This window comes from Capricornis sumatraensis, chromosome 4, assembly GCF_032405125.1.
Source record: "Capricornis sumatraensis isolate serow.1 chromosome 4, serow.2, whole genome shotgun sequence".
Taxonomy (NCBI): Eukaryota; Metazoa; Chordata; class Mammalia; order Artiodactyla; family Bovidae; genus Capricornis; species Capricornis sumatraensis.
Window position 1 is genome coordinate 79,473,538 of NC_091072.1, and position 22,959 is coordinate 79,496,496.

At 39.8% G+C, this 22,959-nt stretch overlaps 1 protein-coding gene across 1 annotated transcript in view; it reads right to left on the bottom strand.

The window, feature by feature from the left end:
- Positions 1 to 1,332: 1,332 nt before the first annotated feature.
- Positions 1,333 to 22,959, bottom strand: part of ANO6 (anoctamin 6) — a 134,118-nt gene continuing 112,491 nt past the window's right edge. The window contains exons 16-20 of the mRNA XM_068971442.1: positions 22,822 to 22,952; positions 15,417 to 15,622; positions 10,944 to 11,143; positions 9,073 to 9,178; positions 1,333 to 3,155 (exon numbers count right to left, since the gene is read on the bottom strand). Of these exons, the coding sequence (XP_068827543.1) occupies positions 2,946 to 3,155; positions 9,073 to 9,178; positions 10,944 to 11,143; positions 15,417 to 15,622; positions 22,822 to 22,952 (853 nt within the window). The 3' untranslated portion in view covers positions 1,333 to 2,945. The remainder of the gene's footprint in view (positions 3,156 to 9,072; positions 9,179 to 10,943; positions 11,144 to 15,416; positions 15,623 to 22,821; positions 22,953 to 22,959) is intronic.

The following is a 22,959-nucleotide window of genomic DNA, read 5'->3' on the forward strand; positions in this document are numbered from 1 at the left end:
TTCTTAAAAACATTATGACAGTTGCATACAGAGTAGGTCACAGTATTGTTTTTAAAAATGAATTTATTAAAATGCTCATAATTATAAAAAGAATATTAAAATGCACAGAAATTTGCAAAATATTACAAACTTTACATCTTACGCCACAGTGTATGAAAAGCATCATGAATATTTCAGTTTTACTTAAGCTGTTCATATGTTTTAACTTTTCAAACATCTTAAAATATAATATGGACACAAGAAAATGGTACAAGAAGTGTTTCAACAAAGAGCATGTCCTGCTCCCCTATTGTGAATTAATGTTTTCTGAAATTCAAGATGCACATGCAATTATAAGGGAAGACTTTTAGTGATAAACAGTTTGCAAGATGGTTTTGTTTAGTTTTCAAACAAAAACCAAAGCTTTCCCATCCTATTGACATAACTAAAATATCAGGGATATTTAGAGAAAAATCTCCTGAGTATTTTGGTCTAATGCTTTGATCTGTTAAAATTCACAGGCATCACAAAAGGATACAAAGTAAAATTTCTCTAGTGGTTAACGGGGCAGGTCTAGGGCCAGATTTTCCCTCATGGGTCCACTGCCACACCCATCCATTTTGCCAAGGGGGCTGCCTCTGCTCGCATTTACAGATCCAGCCTGCAAGTGCCTGCAGACACAGCCCCACATGTTCATCACCCACAAGTCAGCACTAGACTTACATGAACAATGGCGGTGTCACAGATGACCCTAGGTCTCCATTACAACCTGGCCATCTGGGGAGTATTGGCAGCGTCATGTATCATATTTGCTGCCTTTAAAAACACAGAGGTTTTCTTCCCTCCTGTCCACAGAAGCACATTTTGAACTATGAAGACGATTTATGAAAACAGAAATGCACAATTCAAGTTCTATTTTATATACAAGGAGATAAGGCAAGAACATTTTCTTGTTTATAGTTCCACGAACAGTGAGTAACTGCCAAATCCAACACTAGGAGACAGTCCTACACTTCAGAGAAGAGAAGAGGTAATAGAGCGGAGGAGGCACCACTTTCAGGAGCAGTGTCCCAGGTGAGTGGGGGAAGGGGCGAGAATGCTTCCCCACTGGGAAGAATGCATTTCTCGCTCCCTCTGTGACCAGACCTCACGTGGCCTGTCATGAGCACTCTTTGATCACACATACCCTTAACATTATCAAGAAAGTTAGTGAAATGATCCTGATTCACTGGGACAATTCAAAAGTCCAGAACACTGTTTCGCTGAATCCTACATTAATACTCCACCCCACCCCCCCAACCCCCCAACCCACCTGGTTTGTTAACATTCATGGCAGGCATTTAGAACTATGACCTGGAGTGAAGCTGTTATATTATAGCAAGCCTGTCAATTTGCTCACTGGAAAGTGTTTCCTTTCTCTTCGCTGCTGGGATTCTAAGTGCCTTGGCTCCTGTGGCACCTGGGCATTGAGCAGCATCTTAATGGGTGGCGAGTGGCCCATTTAAAGAGAGTGAGGTGCCAGACACTCTCTCTGCACCCAGCCCTGCCCTGTCACCAGTAACGGGTGAGAGGTACGGGCCCTGTGTCTTCTCTAGAGCCTATCAGAGGGCTAGGCATCCAAAAGGCAGTAAAGTGCAGTAAAGAATGCTGAACTGAATAAACCGAGGGCAAGATGTACACGGTGGGACAGGAGTTCACCAGGAAGTTACCTCCAGCTGAGCGCAGGGTTTGCGACCAAACCAAATTTTTTTTTTTGACCCTTAATTGCCTGATTGGCTTGATAGGAGGCTGACAATTCAAATCAAATCCAGTCTCTTTTCTTGTTTGGGAATAATCTGGGTATCCTCCTGTTTCTCTGTCTCCCTCCCTAAAAACACTCCCCGGGTGCAAACATGCAATTACAAACAAGTTCCTGGGCAGAAAGTAAGAGAAGGGAGGATGTGCTGAGCTACCTTCACTATGGCAGATGCTTTGGTAGGCTGATCACTAGGACGTGCAGAACCCCTCTTAGGAACACAGTGAGGTCACACTGAGAAGACCTGCTGTTCTCTTGACGTGCGCAGCACTGTGCTGATACAATGGCTGTGAGCCAATCACAAGGGTCCTTGCAATACTGTACTTCCTAGATCTAACAGGTAAAGGTCAACTGGTGGGGACTTGATAGGCTCATCTTTTCCAAACCATTATGTTGATAAATATGTAATTTTAATCACTTGATTTCATTTTTTTCAAGATATGACGTATCTTTAGAAGATGTAAATTAATTATTCTGATCAATAGCACAAATATGCTCAGAAATGCTATCTTCATTTCAATCCATTAAGAGTCTTTCTCCGAGATGGAAAGATAGGCCAAGATGAAGACTGAAACTATTTCCTCTTATTACCTGAGGTTTCCTTTTCTGTAGGAACGTGATAATACACGTAAATATTGTAAAGTCTTGGGTCTATCTGCAACTTAATACAGTATTCAAACTGAATTCTGTGTTAGATATTTTTAATCACACAAGAGCTTTAATGATGGTACTGTAATGGAAGGATAACTCTGGAGCAGGTCTAGCAAAAGTGAAGAAACAAAACAGTGCCTAAAAATAAAAAAAAGATCATGTGCTTGAGAACAGAAAGGAATGAAAATAATCAAATGAGGGAAAAAATCCACTCTGCTTTGGTAGATGTTGTTTCTTTAAGCACATGAAGAGAATTCCTGTGTGTGATTAAAATTCCAATTTATCCAAAAAAGTAACATTTTTGGTCTTTCTGGTGATTAGTTTTATGCCCTTCTTGAACTCAATTTTACATTTTCCAGTTCCTGCATCACTAGCTGAAACTGAAAAACAATCTGCATGAAAATGGCGATAGTTAAGACTCCTATTTGCCAAAGTGATTTGACTTAAACATTCTCATTAGTGATTCATAATAACTTTTGACAGAGCTAAATTATTTAGTGCTTCTCAGAACATTACGCTCTTAGTCGGATTTTGGTCGTAAACTGTTCTCTACTGCTGCTCCTATCATCCTCTCAGCGATGACTCCTATATTTTTGGTCATGTCCTTGAGGTGATTCTCATGAAGAAGCTTCTGGGTTAGGTATTTTTCTCTCTTGATCTTGCTCTTCGTGCTTTTCGATACATCTGGAATTGCATATGAAATGAAAAACTTCACAGAATAGATGATATGCTGAGGGAGAGAAAAAAAAAAAAAGTCAGTCACAGAGAGATGGAGGGGAACACAGAGTCTCTTCCATTTATTTTTGCCGGTCGTTACAGCAGTGTATCAGGACAGGGTGGTAGGTGCTTAAGCTCTGCCCCCATGGCGTGGTTCTGCCACGGATCTACATTTTGTTACTTCATAAATTCAACCATACTATTTGCTATGTAGAGAAGAATATATCTCCCTAACATCTAGAACATTCACCATGGCACTGATGATGTTATGACATTTTTATGTGTGTTCCTTTCCTGTCTTATTCCCAGGCCTCATCCCCAAAGGTAAACACTAACCTATCTATCTGAGTATATGTAGATCATTTTCATTTATTTTTGAATAGTTTAACAAAGTATGTATATATCCCCAAAAGAATATCTTGTTTAGTTTTACTCACTTTAAGCCTTATAAAAACAATATGGTACAATCTTTTGAAAATTGCTTTTTTCCATTCAAAGTTAATTTTTAAGATTCATCAATGTTACTGTGTATAACTGTAGTCCATTTTCACTTCTTTATAACATTCCACTGTGTAAACATACTTTATTTGTTCCCCTATCAAAAGGTATTGGGCTAGTTCCTAGGTTTTGGATTAGAAACAATGATGTTGGGAATATTCATACACTTGGATTCTGGAGAATACCTGTGAGAGTTTCTCAAGAGCGGCACCTGGGGTGGAACTGCCGAGACCCTGCTGCTGCTGCTGCTGCTAAGTCGCTTCAGTCGTGTCTGACTCTGTGCGACCCCATAGACGGCAGCCCACCAGGCTCCCCCGTCCCTGGGATTCTCCAGGCAAGAACATTGGAGTGGGTTGCCATTTCCTTCTCCAATGCATGAAAGTGAAAAGTGAAAGTGAAGTTGCTCAGTCATGTCCGACTTTTAGCCACCCCATGGACTGCAGCCTACTAGGCTCCTCCATCCATGCTATGTTACATGAATGTTCAATTTTACAAGATGGTACCAAACATTTCCAAAACAGCTGGCACTACCACCAGCAGTGTGTGATGATTTCGGTCACTCTTTATTGTTGTCTTCACTTATTATCATCACTTGTTTTTTTTTTTAAATGAACATGATGACTATGAAATGGACTTTATTTCACTTTGAGCTTTCCTCACATTCCCCTGATGACTAATGAGCTTGAAAACCTTTTTATTTATGCACCATTCAAAAACCCTAACCTAGCAAGATAGAGATAACACAGAATAGACTTATTAAGAGTGTTATGGTGGGAGATAAAATTTATATAGATTTTATGTAGATCAGTTAAGACATGCCTCACTGAGCAAAGACTTTAACGAAGTAAGGAAGTTAAACATCAGGAGAAAGGACATTTTAGGCAGAGGGAATACCTAGCACAGAGTCCACATGGGGAAAGCCTACTGGGTGTATTCCAGGGAGGCTGAGTGAGTAACATCAGGGAAGTAACAGAGCATGGCTGGATTGTGCTGGGCTTTGAATACTATTATAAGGACTCTGGGTTTTACTTGAAGTGAGCTGTGAATACAACAGGGAGTCCAATTAGTAGACTGCTGCCCTAATTTGAGCAAGAAATGACAGTGACTCCAACTTGGGGGCAGCTGCAAAGCTGGTAAGAAGTGGTCAGATTTGTGACCTATTTTCAAAGCAAAAGCTAACAGGATTGGATGTGAAATAAGTGACAGAGAGAAAACAAGGGGGGCTTCAAGAATTCTGGCCTGAACAACTGTTCAGATGAACTGCCATAATTGAGGGGAGGGGCAGAAACTGTGGACAGAACAGATTTAGGGCAGGGTAGGGGGAGAATATTGAGTGGATTTAAGAAAATATGGGAATCTAGGGCAGTAGATTTGAGGTATCTGTTAGATATCCATGCAGAAAGGTCAAGTATGCAGTTGGATTGATGGGTTGAGCTCAGTAGAGAGGTTTTCTGGGGATATCCATTAATGAGTCACAGGCATACAGATAGCACTTAAAAGTCTCCAGACTGCATGAAATCACCAAGGCTGTGAGTAAAGAGAAAAGACAACCAAGGAATGAGCTCCAGAATCATTAAGAAGAAAAGGAAGGGCTGGCAAAGAAGCTAAAAATGAGACTGCCTAGTGAGGTAGGAGGAAAGGCAAAATATGTGTGTTCCTGGGAGCCAAGTGAGGAAGAGTGTCAAGGAGGAGTGATCAGTTGTGTCAAATGTTTCTTTAAGTTAGGTGGTGTGAAAAATGGAGAATATTTTGAGATGAGAGAGATATTAGTGAGTGTGAATGATGGAAATCACATAGTAGTAAAAAGGCAAAAACTGAGGTCAGAAAGAGATTTAGTTTAGATTTTTTCCCCCCATTTATTTCTGAGGTAGGTAATATTTATAGATATGAGTATTTTCTATTAAACCACCCTTGCATTACTGGGACAAAGCCAATGTGGTATGATGTTATCTTTTGAAAATATGTTGCTAGATTCAGTCTGCACATTTTAGAAAGACCTTTGCATCTTATGTATTGAGTAAGACTAACTTACAATTTCCCTTTCTCATTCTATTCTTGTCTGATTTTAGGATCTAAAAGGAGATGGAGAGTATTTCCTCTAACTTTCCACCTGATCTCTGGAGGAGTTTATATAAGATTGAAATAAAGTCTTGTAGAACGTTTGGTATCATTCTCCTAGAAAGCCTGGCCTGGTGTTTTCACTGTGGTCAAATTTTCCAGTTACTCAAAGTTTTGCTATCACTGGAGTTTATGTTACCATCTTTAGCATTTTGAAGATATTAGACCCCTCTCTTCTGGCTTCTATGCTGTTGATAAAAAGTCTACTCTCATTCTAACCTTAATGTTCTTGGTTATCTTTTTTTCTCTTGTTACATAAGATCTTCTCATTGGTGTGATGCATTTTCCTTACAGTGCTTGCAAAATAAATGTGGGCTGCTTCAGATACTACTTCTTCTGAATTATCCTTTTTTTTTTTTAACTTTTTTTGAAAGTTAGTTTTTCTCCTTCTGTCTTCCATATCACTTAACTTCTTTTTTTTTGTATTTTCCATATCTTTCTGTGATGTGCTAGTGATAATTTTTTTCAGATCGGTCTTTCATTTCACTAATTCTCTCTCCAGATTTGTCTAAACTTCTGTTTTATCTGTATGTGAATATTTTCATTTCAACAACTATCTATATTTCTAAAAGTTCTATTTAATTACTTTCCAAAATTGCCTTGTAATTTTTTATAGTTTCTTATTGTTCATTTTGGCTTGGTCATTTATTTAAACATTTTCATATACAGTTAATATATATTCCTTATCTGATAATTCAAACTCTTAGAGTTACTGAGAGTCCAAATCAGTGTTCTCAGGTTTTATTGGCTAAATCTCATTCATTTTATTATTTTAAATTTCCCCTTTGTCATTGTTAATCCTTGATAATTAGTTCATATTTGCTTATCCCAATCTGGGGAAAAAAACTGAGGTCTAAATTAAGGATACTTTTCTTCAGAGACGATGTACACTTCCATGTGCTCTGAGACAAATCTAGCCTTTTGCGTGGTCCCTGGCTGAATCTAAGGGTCTAAAGTTCAGCTTGTCTGCCTCACTCTGACCCAAGGCTTGGTCGCTTCGAACCTTTAGTTGGAGGCCTAATAACAGAACTTGTTCTGAGAGCACTCCTGAACTTCAAAGGTGCTCACTACTCTATCTTAAGCCATTATCTTTTTTTCCTCTTTTTATATTATCTTTCCTTCTAGTAAGCTTAAAACTGCAAAGGAAATCATGTTTCTAGCTGGTTCTAAATGTTTTATAGTGAGATGGCCCCTCACAGTATCCAGTTCATAATGATATCAAATGGAGCCATCTAAACACTGGCAACTACGTATTTGAATATAAACTAGTAACTCTTGTCAACATATCAGATACTGTACTCTACTTGTGATACAGTGAACTAATGAACTACTTTCCTCAGTTAATTTTTGATAACTATTTAGTTGGCTTAAAGCTCAACATTCAGAAAACCGAGATCATGGCATCTGGGCCCATCACTTCATGGGAAATAGATGGGGAAACAGTGGAAACAGACTTTATCCTTTTGGGCTCCAAAATCACTGCAGATGGTGATTGCAGCCATGAAATTAAAAGACGCTTACTCCTTGGAAGAAAAGTTATGACCAACCTAGATAGCATATTCAAAAGCAGAGACATTACTTTGCCAACAAAGGTCCGTCTAGTCAAGGCTATGGTTTTTCCAGTGGTCGTGTATGAATATGAGAGTTGGACTGTGAAGAAAGCTGAGTGCCGAAGAATTGATGCTTTTGAACTGTGGTGTTGGAGAAGACTCTTGAGGGTCCCTTGGACTGCAAGGAGATCCAACCAGTCCATTCTGAAGGAGATCAGCCCTGGGATTTCTTTGGAAGGAATGATGCTAAAGCTGAAACTCCAGTACTTTGGCCACCTCCTGTGAAGAGTTGACTCATTGTAAAAGACCCTGATACTGGGAGGGATTAAGGGCAGGAGGAGAAGGGGACGACAGAGGATGAGATGGCTGGATGGCATCACAGACTTGATGAACGTGAGTCTGAGTGAACTCCAAGAGTTGGTGATGGACAGGGAAGTGCTGTGATTCATGGGGTCGCAAAGAGTCGGGCATGACTGAGCAACTGAACTGAACTGAATACTAGAAAAATTATCTAAGCCAAGTAGCCTGTCCCCAAACCAAATACCTCCTGTTTCAGCCTGCTTAGCTGCTAAGAGGAACCATGTCCTTAGTTCTAGTCAGTGAGATGCAGGTGAAGGTCTGCTCCAGGGGCTTCTGGCAAAACTTTTTCTTTCCTAACATAGGAACAGGTATGGCTAGCATCACCCTTTTTCAGCTTCTTCCTGCCTAGAACATAAATGTGTTATTTGGAGTTGTGGTAGTCATATTACAACCACAAAGTGACATGTAATGAAAGTAAACCTACAGAAGACAGATACATTCCTTACACCAGGGATTTGGAATTGATCCAGGAGTACCCACCTGTTTCCAGTGAAATCTGTTATGTGGGAAAAATCAACTCTTACTTGTTTAAGCCACTGTAGATGGGTTTTTTGTTTCTTGCAGTTAAATGTGATCCTAACTGACCACACCAATCAAGTAACTTTTGAACCTTTAGAATTTAGTAGTAGTTGTTGGCTAGATCAATTTCAAACTGATAGCCACCTTAGTATTTTTCAGAGCTGGTAAATTTCAGGGATGTAAAAAATTATTATAAGAAGGTATAATGTGAAAATGCAATACAAATAAACTATTACAGCAATAAAAGTTTCTTCAGGAAGATATCTTACTTATCTTGACTAAACCTCTTCATAGCCTAATATGGAGCCCAGTTCCCCAAATAAAAAGTCCTTCAATTAATACTGAACTGAAAGGAATGGAATCTCCCTAAGCCCATATGCCAGAGAAGGCAATGGCACCCCACTCCAGTACTCTTGCTTGGCAAATACTATGGATGGAGGAGCCTGGTAGGCTGCAGCCCATGGGGTCGCTAAGCGTCAGACATGACTGAGCAACTTCACTTTCACTTTTCACTTTCACGCATTGGAGAAGGAAATGGCAACCCACTCCAGTGCTCTTGCCTGGAGAATCCCAGGGACGGGGGAGCCTGGTGGGCTGCCGTCTATGGGGTCGCACAGAGTCGGACACGACTGGAGCGACTTAGCAGCAGCAGCAGCAGCAGCAGCAGCAAGCCCACATGCTTTCAACTTTACAGCAGACAACCAACTTCATTTAATTACTGAGAGCATTATGGGTATTCTCAGGTCAAATTTAACAAATGTTATAGAAATAATTATTAACAAAAGATAAGACATATTGTGTATTTTAAGTGGCAACACTTAGAAGTTAATAAATGATCTGCAAATACACTGTCTTATAAACTATTTCAAAGTGAATTTTTCTTACCTCCATGACAATGATAAAAGCCAGCTTGGCTGCAATCACATGCCAATAATAGATGTTGTGTTTATACTCTTGTTGGTGTCCAGGAGGGTACCGGAAATCACGATACCTGGAAAAAAGATGGGGGCATTTCAGGAGATCATTCTTTCTAATCAAATGTAAACAAGGGCCCATTAAAAAAGTCATACTTAATGCAACACTCTTTTAAATTGGTCATCTCATAAATTCTCTCCAAGGGTTTCTGGGTTTGTTTGTTTTTTTTTTTGGCTGTGCCATGTGGGGTCTCAGATCCCTGGCCAGAGACTGAACCTGGGACCATGGCAATGAAAGCCCAGAATCAGGACCATGAGGCTACCTGCGAATGCCTGGATTTTCTCTGGGAGTTTAATTTGATGACAAAACCCTGAAATAACTACTGCAGTAATACTTCATGTATCATATACCATACGTGTCATATACCATACAAGATGTCATATACATGTCATACACCATACAAGATGGTAATGATGGTTTCCATCTTTGTAAAAAAAGAACAAAAATATCAAAATTTATCCCTGCTTCCTCAAAAGAGTGTAACTAAAACAAATTACCATATTTTCAGGAACATGCTACAGAGAATATTACCTATTTTTTTTATAGCTTTCTTACCTAATTTCCTTGTTGTCAGACATCATATGCTATTGCTTGACATCATATGCTATTGCTATTGCTTGTATCTCCCATAGGTAGCAAATCTCTGACTGTCCACCTGTAACCTATTAGTCCTGGAAGTCTAATTACTCTTTAGAATTATGTAATGTAAGAGTAAGTGGATGCAATGTGTGATTCTGAAGAGGCTTTGCTATGTGTAATCTAGAAACATTTATTTGGGGCTTATTTATGGTTTTTTCATTGTGTTGTTGAGAATGTGAATAGGAGACAGCTTTGAGGAGTTTAGGAGACAGCTTTGAGGAGTTTAAACTTTAAAGTCTCTTTAGGTTTTAGACTTTGATTGAAAAAAAACAAAACTACAATACCATGCAGTCAACAAACTTATCAATTAGTAACTTAGTTGATGTACACTGTTCACAGTTGATCTTATCAGCCATTAACATCAACGCAGAGAGCTCTGGAATACTTTTAGAGAACACTGCTAGGCTGTGCCGAGGTATCAACCGTTTTGGTCTCTGTATTGCTCTGTTAAGTGATGGTACTAGTTTGTCATCATTCAGTACCATCAGGTTGTGCTTGAATAAAATATTAGTTGTAACAACTGAATTATCTTGCTTTTTGGAACTCTCCGAGTTTCTTAATTTCTAAGATGTAAGGCTTTTCCCCCGAATAAGTCTTTTTGTTATCATTTGAAACTCTCATTTTAACATTGTGCCTTATGGGGGCTTCCCTGGTGGTACCGTGGTTAAGACTCTGCCTGCCAATGCAGGAGACACGGGTTCAATCCCTGGTCCAGAAAGATCCCACTTGCCATGGAGCAACTAAGTCCCTGCACCACAACTTCTGAGATGGTGCTCCGCAGTGAGACAAGCCACCACAATGAGAAGCCTGCACACCACAGCAGAGAGTAGCCACCACTCGCCACAACTAGAGGAAGTCCAGCAGCAGCAACGAGGATCCAGCACAGCCAAAGATAAGCAAACACATCTTTTAAAAAGTGATAGAAATACTTTACAATTTGTGAAAAATAAAATGCAATCCTGCCTTATGGTTTGGCTTGAAAGTTCTAATCTTAATCTGTAGGAACTTTTATATTTTATACTTTTTAAAGTCTGACTGAAAAGAAAGCGAGAAAAAAAATATCTAGCAACTTCATTTAAATACCAAATAGAATGAAATTACAACGAAAGTCCTTTAAAAGAAGAAGTGTAAGCAGAACTTGCCTGCACGTGTCATATTTAGACCCAGCGTACGGACTTTCCTTGACTCTGCTTTTAAAGTCGGCAGTATTGAAGATGGAGAGACTTATGTTGATGTATCCTTCCATTGTGTAGTCTAGGTGGTCCCCATACGGCGGGATGGAGAAGGACCAGTAATAGACCAGCCGGGGGATCATGTCTGATGTGAATGCAATTATCATGGCCTATGTCGGAAGAAAATGGTAGAGAGGGTATTAATTTAGAGCCTTTATAGCCAGGGTTAACAGACATGCCGAAGTTACATTTTCGTCAGTTGAGTTTTTTAAATTAAAGATTCAGGAATTGTCAAATGGATATAAGTAGTGAATGTCCTAGAACTTTTGAGCAGCTGCTTTAAAGTAGTTTGTTTGCTTTTGGTCTTTGAAGGGAATGTCCAGCAGTTCACCTGCAGTTAAAAAGCAAGGCCCTGATAGTGGCCTATTATGTATCTTAAGTACAGTAAGAATAATTGTAGACTAGGGTATTGTGGATAACTTGAGAGCCACTTGCATATGTTACATGTAACATATTTAAAAAAAACAGAATATAATAAAATTCAATCAACCCTGGAGCACTACTTGATATAATTTAATCTTTATGACTTAGAAGGTCCTTTTGCATGTGAAAGGACTAAGATCAATATTATGAAAATAAGCTGGCTTTATATGATTCCTTTGTAGATAAATAATCGATAAAAATTGCTTTTTTAGTCACTGTCTCTTAAAAATAGAATACTAACTGATAACAAATATTTTCCTTCAAAGTTATACTTTTTCCCCTATAGGATCTTGACTTGTTGAGATAACTCAACCCCACACTCTGATTTAAACTTTCAGTATATACTTATGTCTGTTGCTTTATTAGAGAGCAAGAATTCTTTATTATTCAATAAAATATAGTAGCAAGAAACTGTGTTGGGATTGTTCTACTCACATAATCAAGCAATGATATCTATTTTCTTAGACTTAGTGTCTAAGCCTTTCAACTTCCAAAAGGTTAAATGATAAAGTCAGAAAGATTATAGTTATCAAAAAACTTTAAGAGAGTTTAGTGTGTTTCCACATTAAAGGAATAAATATGGATCAGTCTTAAGTCTGAATCTGTGTCAGGGAGACTGTCAATAGGATCTGAAGCTATTATTAATTACATGAATTTCTCCAGAGTTCAAATTTGGGCTTTAAACTCTCCAACATGTAAAACTGGTGTCACGGAAGGAGAAAGTAATGAATATACTTCAATCCAAATTCTATGTGAATAAACACAGCTAGATGTTTCAGCCATTTCTGAAGCAGAAGAACAGACATGTTTTACACAACATGATTTTTAACAGTATTCATCTGAACATATGGTTTAGACGCAGTGAGACCACAAGCCAACAAACATCCCATGCAAAGCAAGAACAACAACTGAGGGGCTTTTCGATTGCAAAATTCCCCCTGCCAGAACCAGCTCTGTCATTGCCTCTGATGTAAAGTCTCTCTGGGTGTGTATTCTTGCCTGTCGGTGGTGGTGGTGGTGGTGTAAGGCAAGACTATTTTACTTTTCCCAGATTTCAACAGATTAAAATTTCCTGTTATCATTTAATTCAACTAGATCTTTTTACAGAATCACCTGCAGATGTACTTCAAGAAGCTATACAAATTCCAATACAGAAGATAATTCTATTGTCTTTTGACAAGATACTTTTTCCTGCGGAATTCAGCTGCTCTAAGACACATCACAGGAGCACAGATAAATGCAGTGTGCTTCGTTTCCCATGCTGTTCCAAACACAATTTTCCATTGATAGCAAAATAAATTAAAATTGGTCTTCAATAGCAGATGCTCTGGCATGACACAATGTCAATTCAGCTTATTTATTGAACCAGCAGCTTTAAAATGAATGATTTTATACCAAACTCTGGCCTGATGCCCTTTCAAATCCTGAGGAGCTGTTCTCTTCTTCCTCCTTCCTAAAAGTTCCCCTATTACGGAAAGCTAGCTGTTACTGAGCATGTGAGGCTGGGAAGGCACAAATTAGGTATGCGAGGGGATAAAGTACATGTTTAATTCTTATAGAATTATGTGCAAGAGGACCTGCAGCTTGGAATCTCTAACACCTTAATATGGAAAAAAGGACTGTCCATAGTTTAATTGGGCTTCCCTGGTAGCTCAGATGGTTAAGAATCTGCCTGCAATGTGGGAGACCTGGGTTCAACCCCTGAGTCAGGAAGATCCCCTGAAGAAGGGAATGGCAACCCATTCCAGTATTCTTGCCTGGAGAATTCCATGGGCAGAGGAGCCTAGTGGGCTACAGTCCATGGGGTCGCAAAGAGTTGGACACGACTGACCAACTAACACTAGTCACTACAGTTTAATTGATAACTGAATAAGCAATTTTTCTAGTGTACAATAAGCCAGCACCTGAATTATAAGAACGAACAACTACTGGACGAGAACCAGTAGCACCAATCAGTGGGTACATGTGTGCCTGTGTGCACAGACACATGCAGGTAGAGCAGCCTTGAAGATACAGCCAATATTCCATCTGCATTAATGGTGAGGAGCCATGCTGGGGTGATGAGAAGAAGGTGCTGCATACAATTAAGACAGGATGCTTGAGTAATGGGGAGTAGGAGTCAATTGAATTTTCTGGTTAGCTGAAGGTCAAACAAAAACCTTTTAGTTCCAAACCCTGTTGCTAAAAATTTCCTTAAAGCATGTAACTCCACGTTCCAGCCTGACTTCATGTCATATAGTATATTGAACATGACAGATTCATACTTTTATGACTGTGGAGCTTGAAAGGCCTCACTGTTGTATTTCTGAACATCAGCCTATGTTTTGCAGCGCAGTGGATGCTGAAGGTGGGGGCTACCTGGGTGAATGGAAATGGATATAACCTCACAGTTGTTTTTGTGTGTGTGATTTACCAACTTTCTCCAAAAAGGAGAGACAGCAAGTGATCCAAATAAACTGAGGGTTCTTGGGGGTAAAAGCTGGGTTCCAGATAACTTACTGTATAAAACTGTGACCATGGTCTAGACAATGACATATTGTAAGATTCTTGTGCCTCTAGTTTCGACACCTGGCAAAGCTTACAGAGTTGCTGTAAATGCTGCTGTGTGGTGAAGATAACAGAGTGAATGCATGCATGCGTGCTCAGTCACTTCAGCTGTGTCTGCCTCTTTGCGACCCTAAGAACTGTAGACCACTAGGCTCCTCTGTCCATGGGATTCTCCAGGCAAGAATACTGGAGTGGCTTGTCTTGCCCTCCTCTAGGAGTGATAACAGAGTAGCTGCCAATATCTCCACAAGGACCAGGCTCTGTGCATCCCATGCACTGACTCACTGAATTCCCCATACATCCTTTGTGGTATATAATAGTTTGAAAATATGTTACAGGGAATTATTCAATCTACAAATGATAAAATGAAGCTCGGAAGTGTTAAGGTCTGGGTGGACGCCCCTCAGCTGGGAGCCTGACCCACAGGCACTGCCAGATTCTTTTCTGTTTCTACAAGGGCTCGTGGGAAAAGGCAGGGGACTCAAGGCAAGTGGGACTTGATTAAGAAGTTAAAACTGGAGTATTATTTTGTTAACCTGGGAGTGAAATTGGCAGTGGAATAAGGGAGGAAATAACTTTGAGTGTCTGGATACCTCTGGGGAAGGAGGTTCCCTGATAGGCTGGCATTGGGAACTGTTCTGCTTGACAGCTCCCTGCCGACCCATGGGGGTAGCAGTAGGGAAGCAGACAGACTGTTCAGACTGGTCCATAATCAGTACAGATTGCAACAAGTGAGTTCTGTTCCCTCATCACTCAGACACATGCAGGACACGAAGGTGCTTAGCTAACGACTAACACTGGATAGCAAAGACCAAGGGTGGGGTGAGGAGGAGAGTTGGGACCTGCCCTAAATCCACTTCCTTGAAGAACCTCTGTCCCATGACACAAGGAAGGTAAGGAATGATGAGGAATACACAAAGGACATAGTTCTTCACCAAGTAGTTACTAGTTTAAATTGATAGTTTGGAATATACAGTAAAATATGGTGGAATGACTGTTCTTATTTTAGGGTCTACAAACTCTAAATGGATAGATTTCTATTTCCATTATAAAAGTACTATTTGATAATTCCTTTTATAGTCATGTGAGGACTAAAAGAGTTAGTACTTACTGTTAATATTATTACCATGTTTCTATTGAATAAAACTAATAAATGAGCAACAAAAGCATAATAGTCACTATTCTTAGCAACTGCCTCTAAGAGGTCTTGTAAGTCACCAATAATAATTATAAACAAAATATATTAAAAATAACAACAATTACATTTATAGCAACTATGTTGTTTATGTGATGGAAAGTATTAGCATCTTTCTCCCACATTATGAAATACCAAACACTGGATTCCTTAGGGAGCAACACGCATGCAGTTTTGGATGTTTCAAGGTCTTTACCCTGCAAAGCCTATTTACTCACATTGGTCACCACAGCCAGAATTGCTATTCCTTGCATGATGGGCTGCCATGCTCCGATGTCCTGGGCTTTTTCTGGCACCATGCGTCTATACTGGGTAGTCAGTTTCCACGCGTCCACTCTTATTTCCAATATATTGTTCACCAGAGCCAACAGAGGGGCCAGTGGAAAAGAGGCCACAAATAAGGTGACGAACCCAAACTGAATAACTGTCAATGGAACGGACACACATCATGGAGTGGTGGATGGATGGAAGGACGACACGCATTCCTTTACTCTTATAAAGAGAAAGGCAAGCAGTGAACTAAATCCCAAAGAGAAAAGACAGTCATGGTAATAATAATGTTCAACAGTGAAAGAATCAAAACAAAAGACAAATATAAAGTCTCTGGAAAGAAGTCTAAATATAGCCTGTTTACTTCACAAATATACACAATAGGAATAACACATTTAAAAATCTTTAATCAACCACAATTACTTGCTGGCAATAAACTTGGGGCACTTTAAGTAAAATGATTCATTCCCAGTGTAGAAATAATAGAATGTTGGGAGAGGATTTGTGATTTAAGATAAAAAAAAAAGAAAGAAAAGGGATATTGTGGAAATATCTAAAGTTAAAAAGAAATAAGAAATGTACCTTTGGGAGAATGTTTAGAGAAAATATACGGAAAATAGGCAAATGAGCAAGCTCCCCTGAGTCTATGAATGCAAGGGAAGCACATTCTGAGAATTTGTGATACTACTACAAATCATGGAAATGTATGCAATAAGTGTCTTAATAAGTCAAAATATAATCCTTCAGGAGCTTTTAATTTTGATATTGTGGCAGTGTGTGTGGTCACAGTAAGTTAAAATTGTGCTGGTGGCTTAGAGATTCTTTTCTCTTTGTCTAAAATCTATGTGGCTTTGCTATAGATGGGCAGCAGAGACTTGGAGGGGGTGGGGGGCTGGACCACAGGGAGGGAGCAGTGAGCTGTGATAAGGCCAGGGATCTAACTGGCAGACCTTTGAAGTAAACTACCATAGGTATTTGTAACTGAGACAGTGGATGAGAGGAAAATTTACAGTCCCTTTAGGACTACTGCTCAGCCAAGAGGCAGGGACCACTCTGGCCAAGAAGGGCAAGACTGTGGAGGTATAGCTGGGTAGGAGGAGCTGACATATGCTTCTGATCTGAGAGGCCAGAATGTATTGCAGGAAAGCAGTCAGGGTTGGAAAGATTTGGCCGATCTACAGGCCAGGCAGTTGCCACTGTATTCAGGGAAATCAGACAGGCAAGGACCACAGCTGATGACATCACAGAGTGTGGCACCAACAGTGATGTCAACATCCATGACTCACCCAACCCTGAAAGAACTCATCTGCCTCCAGGGGCCTGGCAAGTAACAGAAATGTGTGGCATGGGTACAGTAGCTGGCAAAGTGGCAAGTGGATGTCCTAATGAAAGGTGCCATATTGGAATGAGGGCCCCATGCTGCCAGGTCCCCTTAATACTCAAGAGAAGTCAGAAGGGGGAGCCTTGTGGGCTGCTGTCTCTGGGGTTGCACAGAGTCGAACACGACTGAAGTGACTTAGGAGCAGCAGCAGCAATAAACACAGTTAAAAATCCAAATGAGAAAAGACACAGTTTATAATGAGAACAAAGGCACAGACTACTTAGAAATAAATTAGTGAGAAATGTTAAGATGGTTATGATAACTGACTTAAAAATAGAGAAAAACAAGTAATGATGAATGAATGGTATGATACACCATACTCTTAATTGGGAAGATTCAAGTTTGGGGACATATTAAATTCCTTCTCCAAAAATAAAATTTAGAATTTGAATGCAAATTTAGTTAATACTTCCAAGTGGATTAAGGAAAAAAAGCTGAAAGTTGAGGCTAAAGTTCTTCAAAAAATGTATATAACTACACAAGTAAAACAATGAGGTGGGACGTTTAAATATCAGTGTTAGGGATATTTCTGCAAAAGGATAAAATGGGACCACCTCTAAGAGATATTAATGTATACTATAATGCTATGGTAATTGAAACAATTCAGAACTAGTGCATTAATAGACGGTATGAATTAAATAGAATAAATTTCAAGAACAGATGGAGATATTCATGGGATTTCAGTATATTATAAAAATGGATGTTTCAAATCAGTAGATTCAAGTATTGAAGTAATTAGCTAAATCATCAGAAGAGCTGGTATGGAGTCTTCACTTTTGATATCAAAAGAAATTCCAGATGGTTTAAACATTTTTAATTAAAAAAAAAAGCAGAAAAAACCAAGATGGTTTAATCTCTCCTGATATTCAGGTGAGAGGAACTTTCTAAACAACTTTTGAAACCAAGAACAGCCAAGGCCTATCAACGGAGCAAGGCAAAAAACATCCATTGCAAAAACAAAAATAACCCTTGCCTGAAACTTGCTCCTGATCCTGAATTGCTCTCTGATATGCTTTTTTATTAATTAAGTCACGCTTCTTGAAGCAGCCCCAACGTTGATTATTTCTCTGCCATTCAAAGCTCTCCGTCTTCTGCGGCCCTCACCACGGCACTGAAACTCGTCTTGCTCACTCTGTTGGTGGCTGCACGTGCCGAAGCCAATGCACATTCTCAGTCCTTGTTTATCTGATTACTAGGCAGTTCTCTCCCACCCCAGGCAGCTTTTGACATGGCCAAATATTTTCTTCTCTGTGGAATGTTTTTCCCTGTTGATTTTTGTTTCCTTAAATAATTTTTAAAAACCAAGGTAGAAGTGTGTGTATACATACATACATACATACACACACACACACACACATTTCACTTTTAACTGCTGGATAATTACTTTACAATGCTGTGATGGCTTTTTGCATACATCAACAGGCATCGGCCATGGGTATGCATTTGCCCCCTCCCTTCTGTAGCCCTCCTCCCACCACACATATTTTTAAAGGCTGTCTAACTGTCGTGCTTCCTGTATTTTCCCCCGTAGTCCTAGCAGCTATGGGGACCCGAGCTCTTGTTTTTTTGCCTCCCTGTCCCTTTACGTTATGCTCCTTTAAGTCAATGCTCACATCCCTCTCAAGTAAGGTGACAGGTGTCTCTCTGGTCACACCCGTCGCCGCCAGTTTTCTCCCAACTGTTCTGCTGCTCTTCTCCTCGTGGATTTCTTCCCCACACTTTACCCTCTAAATGCCCCCTTTCCCCAGGGCCTCCTCATCCATTCTCCACTTGGCAGGCCTGAACCATCCCCATGGCCTCAGCAATAGCTTCTCTTAGCTCCTGACTGGTGAATCCAACTTAATAATGGACCTCACCTCTCTGATGTCTCACAGACACCTCACGGTCAAAATATCCACCTTAGAACCGTTTCCTCAAAATCAGCTCCTCTCCTTGTATTCCATCCAGGAGACTTGTATTCAGTCTCCTGGAAGTTAGCTCAACAATTCTATTCCTCACCTGCCACACTAGTCGTCTCTTTAACACCTATCAAATCTGTCTTCCTTACCTAAGCCCATAGACTCCACTTAGGTGCTTTTGTCTGGTTACCTGGTGTGGCCCCCTATACATCCTCTTCCCACCAAATATGGGCACAACCTAAAATATTATCTTTCATTCTGCTGCCAGAATAATTGGATTTTCTTCAATATACACATTATGCACTTTTCTTGCTTACAAATATTCAGAAGTGTCCGTATTTCTTTAAGGATAAGTTCAGGTGTCCTGGCTAAGCACACAAGACCCATCAGGGTATAGCCCTTGCTCACCTGATATTTCTTCCTATGGCTCCTTTGTTCTAGCCAAACCTTGTTTACTTGCCGTTCTCTGAACTGGCCAGGCTGTTTCATGTCTTTGTACTTGTGACTGCATCCATCTCTCTGCATGAAATGTCCATTATCTCTATCACACTTTTGATAGCTACCTTCCAATCACCCTTCCAAAATCTAGTTTATCACCTGTTCTAGGAAGTCTGACTTGTGCTCACCTGCTTAGCAATCCACCAAGTACTTGCTATCCCTCGCTTGGCCCTGGGAGGCCAGACACCAAGTTTTGCTTGGCTTGGTATCCTCAGCAACTGATACAGTGTTTGGCACAGCAGTTGCTCAATGTTTGTGAGATGGATGGATGGATGAATGAATGAATAAGTGATTAAGATATGAGAGGCCTACAAATCCTTCCCAATTGTCCAGCTGCCATTTTGGAATGTTCATCCTGCAAAGATGAGGAAGCATCAGTGCAGGTGGTAGGCAGAAACAGCAGAGATGGGGGAGTAGGGGAAGACAGGCCTGGTCCTGGACAGTGTAGGGGATGCTTGGGTGGGTGTAGCACTGTAGAGGGAAAGAAAGGAGTAGACACAAGGAGATGTTGAAGAACCAGTGATATTAATTACAGTAAATTAAATGGAGAAAATAATACATGAGGGTAAGATCAAGTGAACATGCAAGGATGGAAGAGGCAGTACCAGAGACGAACAGAGCCCACTTCATCACTTCCCTGCATTTCATCTATCGCACCTGCACACTGGGAAGGTACCACTAAGTAATCAAGAGACTGGTGTTTATGCTGTATAGTGTTCTAAGTACAAAACAGTACCCTATGGCTTTTAGATTTTAAATTTGACAGACAATTCTTTCTCCTATGTCCTGTGTCTGAGTTCTCAGAAGTCAGGGCCATATACTTAGGGAAGCAGTTTTGGTTAACAACCCAGGATTACTCTGATAATCTCAAAGGATGGTGGGGAATTCACTACCAAAATGAAAGAATTTCACTCAAAAAAACACAGGCCATACAGAACCTGGTGGGGGCTGCTGGGGCAATGCTACTATTCACTCAATTAACAGCTGTATTTGTGTGTGTTGAACTCCAAGCTCAAGTCCCTTAAATAAATATTCATGAGGGTCCAGGCAGCAGTGCTCCAACTGAGGACTGGAAGATGCAGGGGCCTGAGCGCTGCTTCCAACAGGATCAGTCCAGCTTGGGAGAGAGGCATGCGCACAACCACATGCCGTCAGGACAAGAGTCAAATGCTACTGATGCCCAGAGGGGAGAGCAGGGAATCTGTGTGAAAAGTTGAGGGCTCCTGCTGAGGCTCGGGAGGGAGCCTTTCAGGCAGAAAAGGGAAAAGTTTGTCCAGGCAGAGGGGAGTTCTAGGTCCCTTCATGGGGACCAGAGCTGGTAGCTGCTCGCGAGTCCTAACCAAGCATGAGGCGAGGCCTCCAGGGTTGTCTGTCAGAAGACGGTCCCCTTCAGCATCTAAAAGGGTAGATGGTGCTATCATTAATGAGTAAACTGTGGGGATGAGCTCACCACCGCAGGCACTCTGTGTTAACTTTAGAGCAACAAAAATAATTCGAAAGGCATCTGGAAATTCTATCTCCCATAAACCCAAAGAACAAAACATAGATTTCACTTTGGTTTCGAATACAGAATAACAGACTGCCTATGCTTGGAAACTGATTAATTTTCTAATTCATTAGGAGTTATGTGAATAATAGGAAAGCAACTTAATCTGAAAAAAAATTGGGAGAGGGATAAATTAGGAGTTTGAAATTAGTAGATAACTATGATATATAAAATAAATGACAAGGTCCTACTGTATAGCACAGGGAACTATATTCAATATCCTGTAATAAATCATAATGGGAAAGAAAAAAAATTAAAACTCTCTATAACCACTGTTATTCCATCCTGTCTTATGCAGGAGGGTGAGGCTGAATTATTATCTTTATTATTATTTTTAAATATAGTTTCCTGCATGAAAACAGCAAGACCTTGTTGTTTATTTTATATAAAGTAGTATGTATCTGTTACTCCCAAACTCGTAATTTATCCCTTTCCCTTTCCTCCTTTGGTAACCGTAAGTTTCTTTTCTTCGTCTGTGAGTCTGTCTCTGTTCTGTAAATAAGTTCACTGTATCATCTTTTTAGATTTCACATATAAGTGATATATTTGTCTTTCTCTGACTTACTTCACTTGGTATGATAATCTCTAAGTCCATCCATGAGAGCCCAAGTTATTTAGCTGGTAATTGTTTTAATGAGACTATGAAATTCTAAAAGTCCTATCAATTTCTCCCCAAAGCATGACCATATAACTTTTGCTTTCTATACCATTTATTTGACTAACTACAGAAAAATAAATTTTTTCCAAGTTTTTTTTGTGTTAAAATAACAAATGGTATTCTGCCCCATACTATTATTGTTATTAATGCTGATAATGGCTCCAGTAAGAAATATTTACAATTATGACTCATTTTGGAATACAGATAATTGTCTTGTAGTCCTTTTGAAAATAAACAGAATAAAGATAGCTTCTACATTATGGACTGTGGCTACACCCTTAATTGAACCTGGTCATGAAACATAACAAAAGCAGAAGTGAAATTCAAATCAGACTTCTTGCTGCAAAACATTGTTGACTAAAGAAACTACAAGAGGAACCATTCAGAAGCAGATGGGTTTCCACATATAATGTATATTTTTAAAAGCAATTATTTTATATATAGAATGTGACTTAATAAAAACCTCCATCTGCAGACTTATAAAGGAACCACAAAGGGGTGTCTCTGCAAACACACAAACCCGCATGCATAAATGCAAAACCTGTCAAAATCCTTTCCTGTTTTCCTAAGCTTAAAAAACTGTAATTCAATGCAATGGTGAGCTGAAAGGGCACAGATACAAAACATGTCCATTGTTAGCCTTCTATTAGATAAAAGTGTGTCATGCATAATAGAAAAGATGGTGTTTCCAATGGAAATCTATTTTGAGATGCATTCATTTAAAGGCAACCAACAGCTCAAAATCAAGTGAGGAGAAAGAGAGCCCAAGCAAATAGTACAGAAACAGACAGAGACATCCAAGAAGGAGGGAGCCTGTATTAAATCTTAATTCCAGGCCAGCAAAACAGTTTCAAATTCAAGCCAGTGATTTGCCATGAGGTCACTCAAGGAATTAGGCAGAAACCACCAACCAGAAGCAATAGACACAATGTCAAAGGCAAGTGTGAGATGGGGAGGGGGTTGGGGAGACCCTGTGACCCTTGTTCCCATGGGCTTATCTGTTCAGAAGGAATCAGCCAACAGCTGTGCTGCATGAACTCCAGCCAGGGCTGAGTCACGGCTAATAATAGCTCTGAGTTCATCTTTAGACAACATGGTAAGTATCCTCAGAATTAATGGTGAAGATGTACCTCAATGAATATTCCATTTCACTGCTGTGTAATAAATTTTCAGCTTTGTGTAACACAAATATTGACAAAGATACACACAGTCACCGTATTTGAAAGCCTGGTTGTATAATTTTACCTAGTGGAGAAAAATGGACTCCATTTCAATAGGCTAGATAATAATTTGGCTCTATAATCGATGCTTTGGGGATCCAAAGCATGTTCTAATATATTTCATGCAACCCAAAATTTCACTAGTGACTTACTCATTTCAAGATATTCATAAAATAATCCCAGTTTGCCCATGGGCTGCAGATGGTAGTCTTGTTCCCATCGTGGGATTATCTTTTCTGCTCCTGAAACGGTGTGACACCGTCCAAACACGTTCATGACCCAGCTGCCAA